General features: G+C 41.4%; 1 protein-coding gene across 1 annotated transcript in view; it reads left to right on the top strand.

Annotated features, from left to right (window-relative positions):
- LOC106604861 (kynurenine 3-monooxygenase) overlaps positions 1–13,693 on the top strand; it is a 28,788-nt gene that overhangs the window by 3,833 nt on the left and 11,262 nt on the right. The window contains exons 4-10 of the mRNA XM_014199937.3: positions 718–807; positions 4,614–4,662; positions 7,385–7,472; positions 7,958–8,123; positions 8,759–8,830; positions 12,382–12,503; positions 13,099–13,246. Coding sequence (XP_014055412.1) covers positions 718–807; positions 4,614–4,662; positions 7,385–7,472; positions 7,958–8,123; positions 8,759–8,830; positions 12,382–12,503; positions 13,099–13,246 — 735 coding nt within the window. The remainder of the gene's footprint in view (positions 1–717; positions 808–4,613; positions 4,663–7,384; positions 7,473–7,957; positions 8,124–8,758; positions 8,831–12,381; positions 12,504–13,098; positions 13,247–13,693) is intronic.

The raw sequence follows: 13,693 nt of genomic DNA, 5'->3' as shown, positions 1-13,693 counted from the left end.
TTTGAAAGGCTGGTCATGGCTCACATCAACACCATCATCCCGGTTATCCTAGACCCACTCCAATTCGCCCCAACAAATCCGCAGTCTCAATCGCACTCCACACTGGGGCCAAGCTTCCTGCCATCCAGGACCTGAATACTAGGTTATGTCAATGGAAAGCCCCCCAAAATTGTCATAGACTCCAGTCATCCATAGACTGTTCTCTCTGCTACCGTACGGCAAGCGGTACCGAGCGCCAAGTTTAGGACCAAAAGGCTCCTTAACAGCTTCTACCCCCAAGCCATAAGACTGCTGAACAATTAATCAAATGGCCACCTGGACTATTTACATTGACCCCCCCCCCCACACACACACTCGCTGTTTATTATCTACAGTATGCCGTCACTTTACCCCTACCTACAAATTACCTCAACTAACCTGTATCCCTGCACATTGACTCGGTACCGCTACCCCCTGTGTATATAGCCTCGTTATTGTTATTTTATTGTTTCTTTTTATGATTTTTTACTTTAGTTTATTTGGTAAATATTTTCTTAACTCTTTCTTGAACTGCATTGTTGGTTAAGGGCTTGTAAGTAAGCATTTTGGCGCATGTGACAAAGTTTGATGTGATTTAGTGCTGGATTCCTTTTTCAATATGTTTGTCTTCATGTTATTGTCGATACACTAACAATGTAATTCCATGAGCAAATCTGACCAGTTTGATTTCTTCTCTAGATTGTCTCCAAAGGAATCCCCATGCATTCCAGAATGATCCACTCTTTGAATGGGACACAGTCCCCCATTCCTTATGGCAAGAAAGGCCAGGTAACTCTGCTGCTGCAACGCCTACACACACCACACTGTAACTCCCATTCGATAGATTAAGAATTCATTCTACACGCAAGTATGACCATTATCTTGTAGCACAGTAGTCTGTCAGCCATTTGTATTATTTTTGTATAATTACAGTTTCTTAAATACATCATCAAGTACGGTTACATGCACAAAATGATACGATTATTATGAATAGTCAGATTAATATAATAGTTTGATGTAAATGTTTACATGCTTTGCGAGAAGAACGATTTCCCCAATAATCCTGTTTACATGGACACATCTGAAATCAGACTACCTGATGGGACTTTGATAAATGTAGAAAGTCAGCAATCAAAACACACGTTCTAACACAGCGACCATGTTATTTTTGTGAAAACTATTTGATTCTGAGTTCGGACATATAAAGTTTGTATGTGAAAACTATTTCCAAGATGCATACTTTCAGTTTTCCGAACTCACTTTACTCGCGCAAAAGAAGGAAGCTTGCGCTTCTAGTGCTAACACATGTGCAGATCACAGCTCTCTTAGACATCTGTAGCATAATGGTCGTTCTTGAATTGTAATTAATTTGGGCATGGCACTTTCTCTAGATGTCTTTTCTTTCGATACAACATATTAAATACTTTTTGTTTACTTTCTAACATTGAAAATAATAGATCGATATCTCTAAATCTCCAAAATATGTCACTTTAAAACCACGCATCACTACTGGGACAAACCAATTTTCTTGCCCTAAGTACTACAAGCAATGCATAAAAAAGGTGCAGTATAAAGGACTTGCATTATGTTTTATCATTGATAAACAGTTCAATACATAAACAGTTAAAGAGTGCCAAAGTGGTGGAATCTGTGCTGAGTGCTGTTATAATATGGGTCATTCTTGAATTGGAGTGGCATTTGCGTCCCTTGCCTTTGCAACCGCAAAAAACATGGTTGCAAAGGCAAGAGATGCAAATGTCACTTCACCACTTTGGCATTCTTTCATCATAGAAAGTGCATTGAGACACAAACAATGGTCAATGGCCTCAGATTTACTGAATCAACAGGACCTCTTCCATCCCAAAGGGACTCTGTTAATCATTACACTTCTATTCAACAAGGATCAAAGGGAATGAGGTTTGTGTGATTCATCATCTCAAAAGTCCCCTAAACAAAGCAGGCCTTTATTTAAATCCCAGAATACTTGATTTAATTTAATTTAAGTCGCAAAAACCATCAAGCGCTATGATGAAACTGGCTCTCACGAGGGCCGCCACAGGAAAGGAAGGATAAGTTCATTATTTACAAGCCTCAGAAATTGCAGCCCAAATAAATGCTTCACAGAGTTCAAGTAACAGACGCATCAAAACATCAGCTGTTCAGAGGAGACTGCCTGGTCAAATTGCTGCAAAGAAACCACTACTTAAGGACACCAATAAGAAGAGACTTGCTTGGGCCAAGAAACACGAGCAATGGACATTAGACTGGTGGGAATCTGTCCTTTGGTCTGATGAGTCCAAATTTGAGATTTTTGGTTGCAACCTCCGTGTCTTTGTGAGATGCAGAGTATGTGTGGTTCCCACTGTGAAGCATGGAGGAGGAAGTGTGGGGGTGTTTTGCTGTTGAAACTGTCAGAGAGATTTATTTAGAATTCAAGGCACACTTAACCAGCATGGCTACCACAGCATTCTGCAGCAATACACCATCCCATCTGGTTTTCGCTTAGTGGGACAATCATTTGTTTTTCAACAGGACAATGACCCAACACACCTCCAGGCTGTGTAAGGGCTATTTGACCAAGAAGGAGAGTGATGGAGTGCTGCATCAGATGACCTGGCCTCCACAATCACCCAATTGATTGTGGATTGGGCTGAGTTGGACCGAAGAGTGAAGGAAAAGCAGCCAGCAAGTGCTCAGTATATGTGAGAGCTCCTTCAAGACTGTTGGAATAGCATTCCAGGTGAAGCTGGTTAAGAGTTTGCAAAGCTGTCATCAAGGCAAAAGGTGGCTACTTTGAAGAATCTAAAATACTTTTTGATTTGTTTAACACTGTTTTGGTTACTACATGATTCCATATGTTATTTCATAGTTTTGATGTCTTCACTATTATTCTACAATGTAGGAAAAAAATAAAGAAAAACCCTTGAATGAGTAGGTGTGTCCAAACCTTTGACTGGTACTGTAGGTTCTCACAGTGTGAATAGTCAGTTAAAGCTGGAATCTTTAATGGTGAAACTGCCACGTCCGTTTGCGATATTACAATAACATAGTTTTTTTTCTCGCTCTTTCATCATTGCACGTGTGATAGAACAGCAGCATATGAAGTGCACTTTTTTACAACAATGCGGGATGCTCCCCAGCTCTGCTTCATCAAAATATAACAACGGCCATGGGGCAGCAGTGGCGCTTTTTCCCTTACTGCGGATGATATCTTTAAACCAATCATTGTTCATTTTGTGAATAGGTGTTCATTTGAGATGTAACCAGACCTGTGGTAAAATACTATCATTTCAAATACTTTAGCTGTGCTTTATTGAGCTTGCTTTGTGAAATGGAACCAATAGAAAAATCGCCAAAGTGCAAACCCTGCCTACTTGGCACTCCATGCAGACTAAAGCAAATGCTTAAAGTATTTGAAAGAGTACAACTAGTATTTGAACTCATGTCTGCGCTGGTCACAGTGGCTGCCGAGGTCAAGGAGGGTCATAATACAGACCTGAAACAAAGCCCAATGTACCTGTCACCCCCCAGGTAAGTGTTATTTATTTTCGCTTGAGAGGGAGCTTTTTCATCTGTTACAAAGTTTATGACTTCAGACAACACTGTAAAATGTACACCAGCCCACCGTGACCATTGCAGACATTATTTCAAATAGTATTTCAACAAGCAAGCTCAATCAAGCACAGCTAAAGTTTTTGAAATGATAATATTCGAACACCTGTCTTGTCCAGTGTGGTGTAAACTTCCCAACATTGTCACATGTTTCTGTTTGGTTCTGTACCTATGATAGATGACATGAGCTGTAATTCCACCCCATATTAAAGGTGACAAATCAGCTCAGGACAGGTACCCTGCAATTTGATGATGGAGGGGAGCCCTATTGTCTACACAGAGCTGTTGGGAGTCGTGTTTTTGAAAGGGGTTAACCTCTGTTCTATTCTGTCTTTAAAGAGGAACTATATTTAGGCAAATATCTTCATAGTAGCCCACTAAACTCAGTAATCCCTCTGTCATTAAGAGAAGTGGGAAGACAGGATGTCAGGAAAAAATGTAGATGAGGAAAAACTGAATAACAAAAGAGGAGACACGATCAGACATATAAAAAGGTTATGGAAAATAATTAGGGGAGGTCGGCTAGGCAGAGAGTGGTGATGGATGAAGGGGTGGAGGTAGAAGACATGGTAGCTAATTCGAGAAGTATTTATTTCTTCCGTGGGGAAGAGAGGGATTTTATTCTACCCAATTGTTCAAGTAAAAAGGACAAGATAAAAAAAGGGCACTTCCGATGGATGTTCCACTAAATCAATTATCCCATCCAATCAACACTTCAAAAGATGATTTGAACCAAAGCTTACTCATGCTATCAACTCAGTAACTCTTACTAGACAATAGACAAACTCCCCGATCCCACTCACATTTCAGTCACTGAATGTTTTAAGACTTCCGAGCATTGCTTCTAAATGTATTTGAAATGTATTCATTGTTGACATTTTCATAAGTATGTTTTTGTATAAAAAAAGTGATAGTGTCAGTGTTACAGGGTCACATTATTCTGTGTAGTTGAGTGGTACTGTAACAGCCTGTTCTCTTTTCAGTACATCCTGTCTGTCGACAGAGCCAACCTCAACAAAGAACTGTTGTCAGGTAGGAGAATGAAAATCCTTATTCCCATAACGCCTGAGGGGTATACTTCTATTGAAGAAAGATCTACTCTGGGTTTTCTAAAGCTAGCCAGATTCAGTTAGATTCACATTCCAGTTTAGGCTTCATCCATACTACAACAGTGGCTATTGCTTGTCCGCCTGTTGCTAACTCTAGCAGGCTTGGAACTGCGCGTGGATGTCGCACATACCTAGTCGGATGCCAGACTCTTCATTGAGGCAATGCTGAAACATCTATCTATGGGCGAGTCAGTGCCACATTTTTTATTTGTGCCGAAATCAAAATGAAAGAAAAGTTAGTTTGCAAATTCAGCAGGCTATAGTGTTAAATGGGCTTGTTGAAGTGCGTCTTTATTGTATTACTTATTGTTAACGCCATCTTTGGTGTGCTTATGAATGCATAAGCACATTTTTTCCCACTCCTATCGATAAAATAATGATATTGTAATGAAACAGGCAGGGAGCAGGCTTCGAACCCTCGACCTTCTCGCCCGAGGTCCGGCGCGCTATCGACTGTGCCGCAATAGCCGTGCGGCAGAGTCGACATCCGCGCTTATAAACCCAGGGTCGTTACACTACTCCCTCCTTTCAAATTGCGCACCCTCGCGCTAGCTTGCGACTCTACGTCTTACAGGAACTCGCTCACCAGCCAAGCACATGCATTGTCGTGGATGCAAGGTCCGATCCCACTTCTGACACCAATGTAATGAAACAGGAAGGGAGCTGTAGTGGAGCGGGTCGAGAGTTTCAAGTTCCTTGGTGTCCACATCACCAACGAACTATCATGGTCCAAACATGCCAAGAAAGTCGTGAAGAGGGCATGACAAAACCTTTTCCCCCTCAGGAGACTGAAAAGATTTGGCTTGAGGCCCCAGATCCTCAAAAGGTTCTACAGCTGCACCATCGAGAGCATCCTGACCGGTTGCAACACCGCCTGGAATGGCATCTGAACGTAAAGCACTACAGAGGGTAGTGCGAACGGCCCAGTACATCACTGGGACCAAGCTTCCTGCCATCCAGGACCTATATAATAGGCGGTGTCAGAGGAAAGCCCATCAAATTGTCAGAGACTCCAGTCACCCAATTTTTACACTGTTTTCTCTGCTACCACACGGTAACCGGAGCGCCAAGTCTAGGATCAAAAGGCTCCTCAACAGCTTCTACCCCCAAGCCATTAGACTGCTGAACAATTCATAAAAATAGCCCCCTCTTGTACACTGCTGTTACTCGCTGTTTGTTTGTTACCTATGCATAGTCACTTCGCCCCCACCTACATGTACAGATTACCTCAACTAGCCTGTACTCCTGCACACTGACTCGGTACCGGTGCCACCTGTATATAGCCTCGTTATTGTTATTCTTATTGTGTTACTTTTTATTATTACTTTTTTTATTGTAGCCTACTTGGTAAATATTTTCTTCTTCTTGAACTGCACTGTTGGTTAAGTAAGTAAGCATTTCACGGTAAAGTCTACACTTGTATTTGGCGCATGTGGCAAATAAAGTTTGATTTGATGTGCTTTTTAAAAGTACTGTCTTAAAACCATCTGTAAAGTTTAAGGTTAAATAGAGACGTGTCGCTTTCTTTCCACAGCCACTGACATCATTTTAATACAATCTGTAATATATAGATTTCCCCTGGGTTAAATTTTTTTCATGGTTCTCATTAAAGTGCATGAAGACTTAGACGTTAAATACTGTACAATTTAAATACTTTCCCCCAATCCCTCCTTTCCCCCAAAAAACGTGTAAATATTGGACTATAAATTGTGCCTTCCTGTGTTATACTTATGCTAAAACGTTTATTCTATTCTACTGAGCAGTTTACTTTGTTTGTATTCTTATAATGTAATATTTCTTGTTGTTGTTGCATTGTCGAGAACGAACATGCAAGTAAGAATTTAGTTGGACGGTGTATACCACGTGTATCCTGTACATACAACTAATAAAACTTGAAATGTAAGGTATTTTTTGGGGCCTAAAAATATGTTAAATGAAGCTCCACAGCCTTGGGGTAGAGATAATAGGTTAGTGAGAGCATGATTTGTCTGACTAATGAGACACATAGGGGTTTCTCTTATGGGTTTTCTGATAGTCCATATCAGGGTTGGGCAACTGGCAGCGTCCCTCCTTTTGAAGGCCCTCTGATCAGTTGGGGTCTGAACTTACTGTTGCCAGTTAGAATAGTAGAATGCACAAGGTGCAATTTAGAAATTTGGTTGTGAATCAGCAGTTTTTCTCTTGGTATGTCAGTCACTGATAGTCAGTCAATCAGCCCATGTCGGCTTTCATTTTTTAGATAGCTGGACGCTAAACTAATTTAGCAATCTAAACTTGTTATCGTAGTCGATGGCGGCCCCAGTAGATATTTTTGGTCAGTCTCACTCAAATATATAAAAAACTGCAAACATTTCTCTCCACACTATTGCAAAATGTGTAGAATTGCATGAAATCTGTAATAAAATTGCGAAATCTTCTCTCTGTCTCATTGCAAAATGTGTAGAATTGCATGGAATTAGCAAAAAACCTCCCTAAGAACAGCCCTTAGCCATAGTATATTGGCCATATACCACATCCCCTCGTGCCTTATTGCTTAAATGTAGTCGATCCTTGCCCCCCCCCCCCCCCTTTTTTTGTAAGGTTTTGCCCAATGTTTGCTGTGTCATGTAAGTGTATTTTTGTAATGCTTTGTTCTGTAACTGCAGCGGCAGAGACGTATTCAAACACAAAGCTGAACTTCGCCTACAAACTACTCAACTGGAGCACTGAAACAGGGGCGATGACCTTTCTCAGGTAAATAGTTAATCACACACACGCACACATTCTCACTCTCTATATCTCTCTCTCTTTCTAAAGTGCTCTCTAAAGTTGCGTTGTTCTTGTTTTATTGTTTTTGGTTGGACTCTGTTCCTACATTTAATTGCATGTGGCCTAGTGTGTGTGTCCAACACCATATGTGTCATAGGGTTATAATATACGTGTTGCTTTTAAGCCTCTATGCATTACTTTCTTATTGGTCTGTAATTGGGTGGCCTTGAGGCAATTGTGTCATACAATTTACAACCAAATTAGCAGTAAAACGCTGTGAGAATTAGCACTGTCACACAGTGAAATATTAATTCAGGGCTTATTCACTAACATTCTACCTATTTAAAATTAATTATAAACTGACAACTTTATTGACATTGAAGTTGTTGAATTATCACATTTCATTCATTACAAATGTAATAGCATCTATTTGTGGAATGATGTTGGTGGTACTGTATGGTGTGTCTTAGGGCTGATGGTGCAAAGGAGGAGATCCAGGCAGACTTGATTGTGGGGTGTGATGGAGCGTTCTCTGCCATCCGGAAACAGTTCCTCCGTCAGAGCCGTTTCAACTTCAGTCAGACCTACATCCCCCATGGGTACCTGGAGCTCACCATGCCCCCCATCAATGGAGAGGTTGGTCCTCTGATGCTCAGAACATGGCACAGGATCAGATCAGGGGCCATATTCAAAAACAATCTCGGAGTAGCAGTGCTAGGATCAGTTTTGCCTTTTAGATAATAATGAATACAATTATATGGACAGAGGGGACCTGATCCTAGATCAGCACTTCTACTCTAAGACATTTTTTGAATACAACCCAATAGTTTTAAATGTTCTATCAAATTCTTAAGCTACGCTTCAATGAGCTTTCCTGGTGCAATAGAACCAATGCTATAGTCCCCAAAAGTGTATACCCCACCCATCCGCCACACCAGTCAGGCTCAGTCAAACACTAAAAGTATTTGAAATAAAATACTATTTGAACCTAAATCTGAACTGATATGTTTTATAGTTCATTGTATCAACAGGAAAAAGTCTCTGCACACTACCAGTCAGATGCACATTTATTTTAATAACTTAGCTTCCTGTCAGTCAACCTTCATCAGAGAATGTTCATTGTATCCGCATAGTATTTCATAGGGTATCAGGTGTCATCTCGTTTGTTGATCAACCTTTGGTTAATGCAAAGCTACTGTGTCTGTTGTATATAATGTGTTTACCTTCTTTATACTGTTATAATGCTGTCATTTCTTTTACTTTGCTCCCAGTTTGCCATGAAGCCTAATTATCTGCACATATGGCCACGCAACACATTCATGATGATTGCTCTGCCAAACTTGGTGAGTATAAATAGAACACTGTGTTTTGTTGACCCTCGTCTACCTACTCTATCTATCCTCTCAGCTTCATTATCATGCGCTAAACTTGATAATAGAAGGTAGGTGAGTTTAAACACGTTGGAAAGGTTATTTTGTGAAGTGAATACAGTATGAGAAAATGGCTCTAAAGAGATATAGTGCTTTTTATTAGTCTTGTCCCATCGCTGCAACTCCCGTACCAACTCGGGAGAGGCGAAGGTAGAGAGCAATGCGTCTTCTGAAACATGACCCTGCCAAGCCACACTGCTTCTTGACACACTGCTCGCTTAACCCGGAATCCAGCCGCACCAATGTGTCGGAGGAAACACTGTACAACTGGCGACTGTCAGCGTGCATGCACCCGGCCTGCACAGAAGTTGCTAGAGCGCGATGGGACAAGGACACCCCAGCCAAACTGTCCCCTAACCCGGACGACGCTGGGATAATTGTGCGTCGCCTCATGGGTCTCCCGGTCGCAGGCGGCTGCGACACAGCCCGGGATCGAACCCAGATCTGTAGTGACGCCTCAAGCACTGCGATGCAGTGCCTTAGACCGATGCGCCACTCGGGAGGCCTCATACTGCTTTTTATTTAACCCCCTTACAAACAGGCCCATTTTAACAACATTCTTGCCTGCATGTGCCTTTTATACCGTGCCGGGGATGAGTGGTAATACTGGTGTGCAGATGTGGGTGGGCGTATATTTTAATAAAAACCATTGAATATCAATCCATTATTTCATTTAAGCCGGGTGTATGTTACACGACTTTCAAAGTCCTAACATCACTGAGCCTCTCACATTAAACAACGGTCTTTCCTGTATTTAAAAAAAAAAATGTTTTACTTGCCGTCGTAGTGGTGCGCGCACTTAACAATGTGGCACAAACGGGGCGTCACACTACAAGATTCTTCACTTGGTCATGAGGATTCTCGATACCACGCTGTCTCGAGAAAACAATGATGTGATGATGTGATTAGATTCAACGTAGCTACAATGAGCTGTGGCTCAAAGCAGCCTCTTAAACATTTTCAGTCAGACATTCACGCTTGCCATACAAGAGTTAAAATATAGACAACATTTTGAATTGAAGAACATTGCTTGTGAACTTCAGAGCTGTAATGATTTAACACTTTGTCTTTGGCTTTGGTTAAAGGCAACTATGGCTCCTGCTCGAGATTCTACACATTCTGGGTGATGTGAAACAACATCATCTCACTGGCTTCTTCCTGGCAAGCTCTCATTGGCTATTGCTGATAACCATTCTCAAAACTTGTTGTTGCACATCTCACACTACAAGAGCATTGCAGATTTTGTGCCGATGAAATCAAACATGTTTGAAAATATCGGGACGTCTGCGACTGCTCAAAGATGAGCTCGCTAGCCCTCAGATTGCATCTCTGACCCGCTCACATTAAATGGTGACGGCCGGGTACCCCGAGTAGGCAACGACGTGGGGATTTTTTCTATGATCTCAAAAACTTGTCTGGGACAGCAAAATCGGGGCCAAAATCACACCTACACCCGGCTTTTGGCAGGTCCTAATAAACATTATAAGATTAATAACATTTATTTTCAAAACAATAGAATTGTATATAGTTAGTTTAATTATGTTACTTCCAAATGAATGGAGGTAACACTATTTTGTTCATTAAACAGACAAGACACACCTACCCGATCATAGTCAACACACATATATTTTGTATAACAGAATAAAATACAAATAATATTTTTCCCCACACAACTTGTGTCATGGAAATGTGTGGAACCGCTGCCAAAAAAAAGTGACATTTTTAAACAGAGTCCAAGTCTGATCTCTTTCTAACCCACTCCGCTTTGTTAGGGAGCAGGCGTAGGGTCTTACATTGAGAGTGTCTTCATCATGATTCCAAAGGAAAATAATAGCAATCCTATTTTCAAAAGCATGTGAGTCTTGTGTTCATTTTTCATGTTTCTGATCAGTGATAGATGAACAAACAAATAGATGAGCTATACCACCTCCACGTATTTGCCCAGCCAGAGAATTAACCAAATATACAGATGGAGATTCAGTGAATCAAAATCACATTGATTGAGACAAGTCAGTGAAGTCACAGGCTTTTGTTTTTGTGGTCAGGAGTAGGCGTTGTGAAGAGCAAAACTTGACAAGATGATCATGAGCAGCACTCGCCTCAAACTTAACATTTCCACAGCCTAATTCAAATCAAACCAGCATAGCCTAACCAATGTCCAAATGGGGATTCAGTGAAATCTGACATTCATTGATTTATTAAGACAAGCAGCATGATGGCACTGTCCCAATCAAAACGGTGCTGAAATGTTCATCTATGTTGACCACATACGGGTAGTCTATTGCTTCAAATTTATTCCAATAATTGGATGACTTTGGGAGTTTCAGTAAGCTACAATTTGATTTGTGCCTTCAATTGCATTAGCCTACTCTGTTCCAATATTTTAATCATTCAGTGATATTTATTCCCACAGTAATTCTTTATGGATCCTTCTAGTTGTGGTTAAGAAAACAGCGCATACTTAGTGGTGGGCTATGCAAAGAGATGGGAGAAGTGGAGGAGGAGGATGGTTAACTGGCGCTGCCTAGCAACCATCAAGAGTTTAAGAGTGTAGTGGTGCCAATGACGCCTCAGCATCGTGGCTCCATTGACCAAAATTATTACAAGGTCATTAGGCGGAGATACGGCTTTAATACCGGCAATACCTTTCAGATATAAGGAAAAGGACGAAAAAGTTAGCGGTATGGTACAGTTGAATGGAAAATGCCTTAGTACGAAAGGGATAATGTAGATCTAATGTATAGGACAATATGGACTCATTCGAAAATGTCAACATAGTGTAATTTAAACATTGCAGTTAAATGTCACCTGAGCTGCCATATTCGTTATTCAGTATGTCACTTTAATTACATATTTATATGTCACATTGCAAAACTGGCTAATCACCTGCAGGAGGTCACAGTGTAAACAGGGATATTTGACCCTTGACCTCAGAACATAGTTCTGGTCCAGATCTAGACACTCACTTTATCTAAAATAAACTTTTTAGCCACCAAACTTTTTCACCAACATCTTCACTTCTCAAATACCCTGGGTCCCACAGGTCGAGCCCTACTTTTCAACAGAGGCGAACGCTCCCACAAAATGTCAGCAAAGCATTTATAGCAGATAGGCAGTAATCCCACCTCTCAGCCTCCACCACTGCTACTATTAATACCATTATGAAAGTTATGGCCTATTCAGCAAAAGAGGAACAGCTGTTCTGTTTGAGTGTGGCCAGGTTAATGCACCTCATTCAAGGGTACATTAGCACTGTCACTCAGTACAGCTCAAGGGTGCATTGGGAGGATGGTGAAAAATGCACTGCATTGCCGCCAAGGTAGCGACACTCCTAGGACTCCTAGGATAGACTGGCCTGCTAACACACCCACCATCACCATCTCGCTGCGCCACATCCATCAGTTCATGTGAAGCATCCATTTGTTAGGCTTACTGTGTTAATCTTCCATACTGTTTGTTCTCAGGACAAGACTTTCACCTGCACACTCTTCATGCCTTTTGACGAGTTTGAAAATGTCACCACGGGCGACCAGGTCATTGAGTTCTTCCAGAAATACTTTCCCGACGCCATCCCACTAATAGGAGCGTAAGTGACTTTCCCTCCCCTCCCCTCCCCGTATCCCTCCATCTATCCTTCCTTTTATCCCTCCGGCCCACTTACATTTTTTATTGCATCAGGGCAGGTCAAACCACATCCATCATCTCGAGGGTGAAGTTACTGACCCACCATTACATAGCCTGGAGAGCTGAGTTTTTTTATTTGAGCTGAACAGCATGTTGCAGCTGAGGTGTGTAACTCGTATAGGTCTTTTCAGGGTTGACTTGACTTGAAAGGCAGCAGGAGAAACGGCTTAATTGCTGTTTTCTTTTAGACCCCCCCCCCCACCCACTGTCTAAATCCACAGTTAAATGATGTCATTTCTTTTGAAATAAAGAATGTAACACCTACAATATAACACAACTAGCTGATGTGTTTGTTTTTTCATTCTAGCCGCCCTCCTCTGCCAATGCAATGCCGGAGAGAATGACCATATTCTTCTCTCATTAGATAAAATGGTTGAAAAAGCGCGCATGGATAAGGTCCTTCAGTGTAGCTGCATAAGAAATCAGCATGTACCATACACTATGCATATCAATGTCATAGCAGTCATTGTGTGTCTCTCTGCTACCCTCTTTCACAGGGATGCTCTTAAGAGGGATTATTTCCGTCTACCAGCCCAGGCCATGGTGTCCGTGAAGTGCTCTCCATATCACCTTAGTGATAAGTGTGTCCTTATGGGGGATGCAGCTCACGCTGTGGTGCCATTCTATGGTCAGGGGATGAACGCAGTAAGTAGAAGTATATGTAGTATATACAGAGGGGAACAGCAAGAGGGGGAGGAGGATGGAAGATATGAGCCCTGTGCGGTCCTGTGTGGCTCAGTTACGAGCATGGCGCTAGCAAGGTCATAGGGCCAAGGTCATAGTTTCACTGTGTCTCTTAGCACATACAGTACCTTCACAAAGTAAAAACAGAAAGTATTCACACCCCCTTTGCTTTTTCCAAAATGTTTGTGTTACAGCCTAAATTTTAAATTAATTCAATTCTTGCTTTTTTGTCACTGGCTTACACACAATACCCCATAATGTCAAAGGAGTGGGAGTATTTTTTTATTTATTTATTAAAAATGAAAAGCTGAAATGTCTTGAGTCAATAAGTATTCAACTCCTTTGTTATGGCAACCCTAAATAATTTCAGGAGTAAAAATCTGCTTAACAAGTCACATAGTAAGTTGC

Source organism: Salmo salar, chromosome 01, assembly GCF_965601325.2.
Source record: "Salmo salar chromosome 01, fSalSal1, whole genome shotgun sequence".
NCBI lineage: Eukaryota > Metazoa > Chordata > Actinopteri > Salmoniformes > Salmonidae > Salmo > Salmo salar.
The sequence above is the reverse complement of the archived record's forward strand: the minus strand, read 5'-3'. Positions and strand labels throughout refer to the sequence as shown.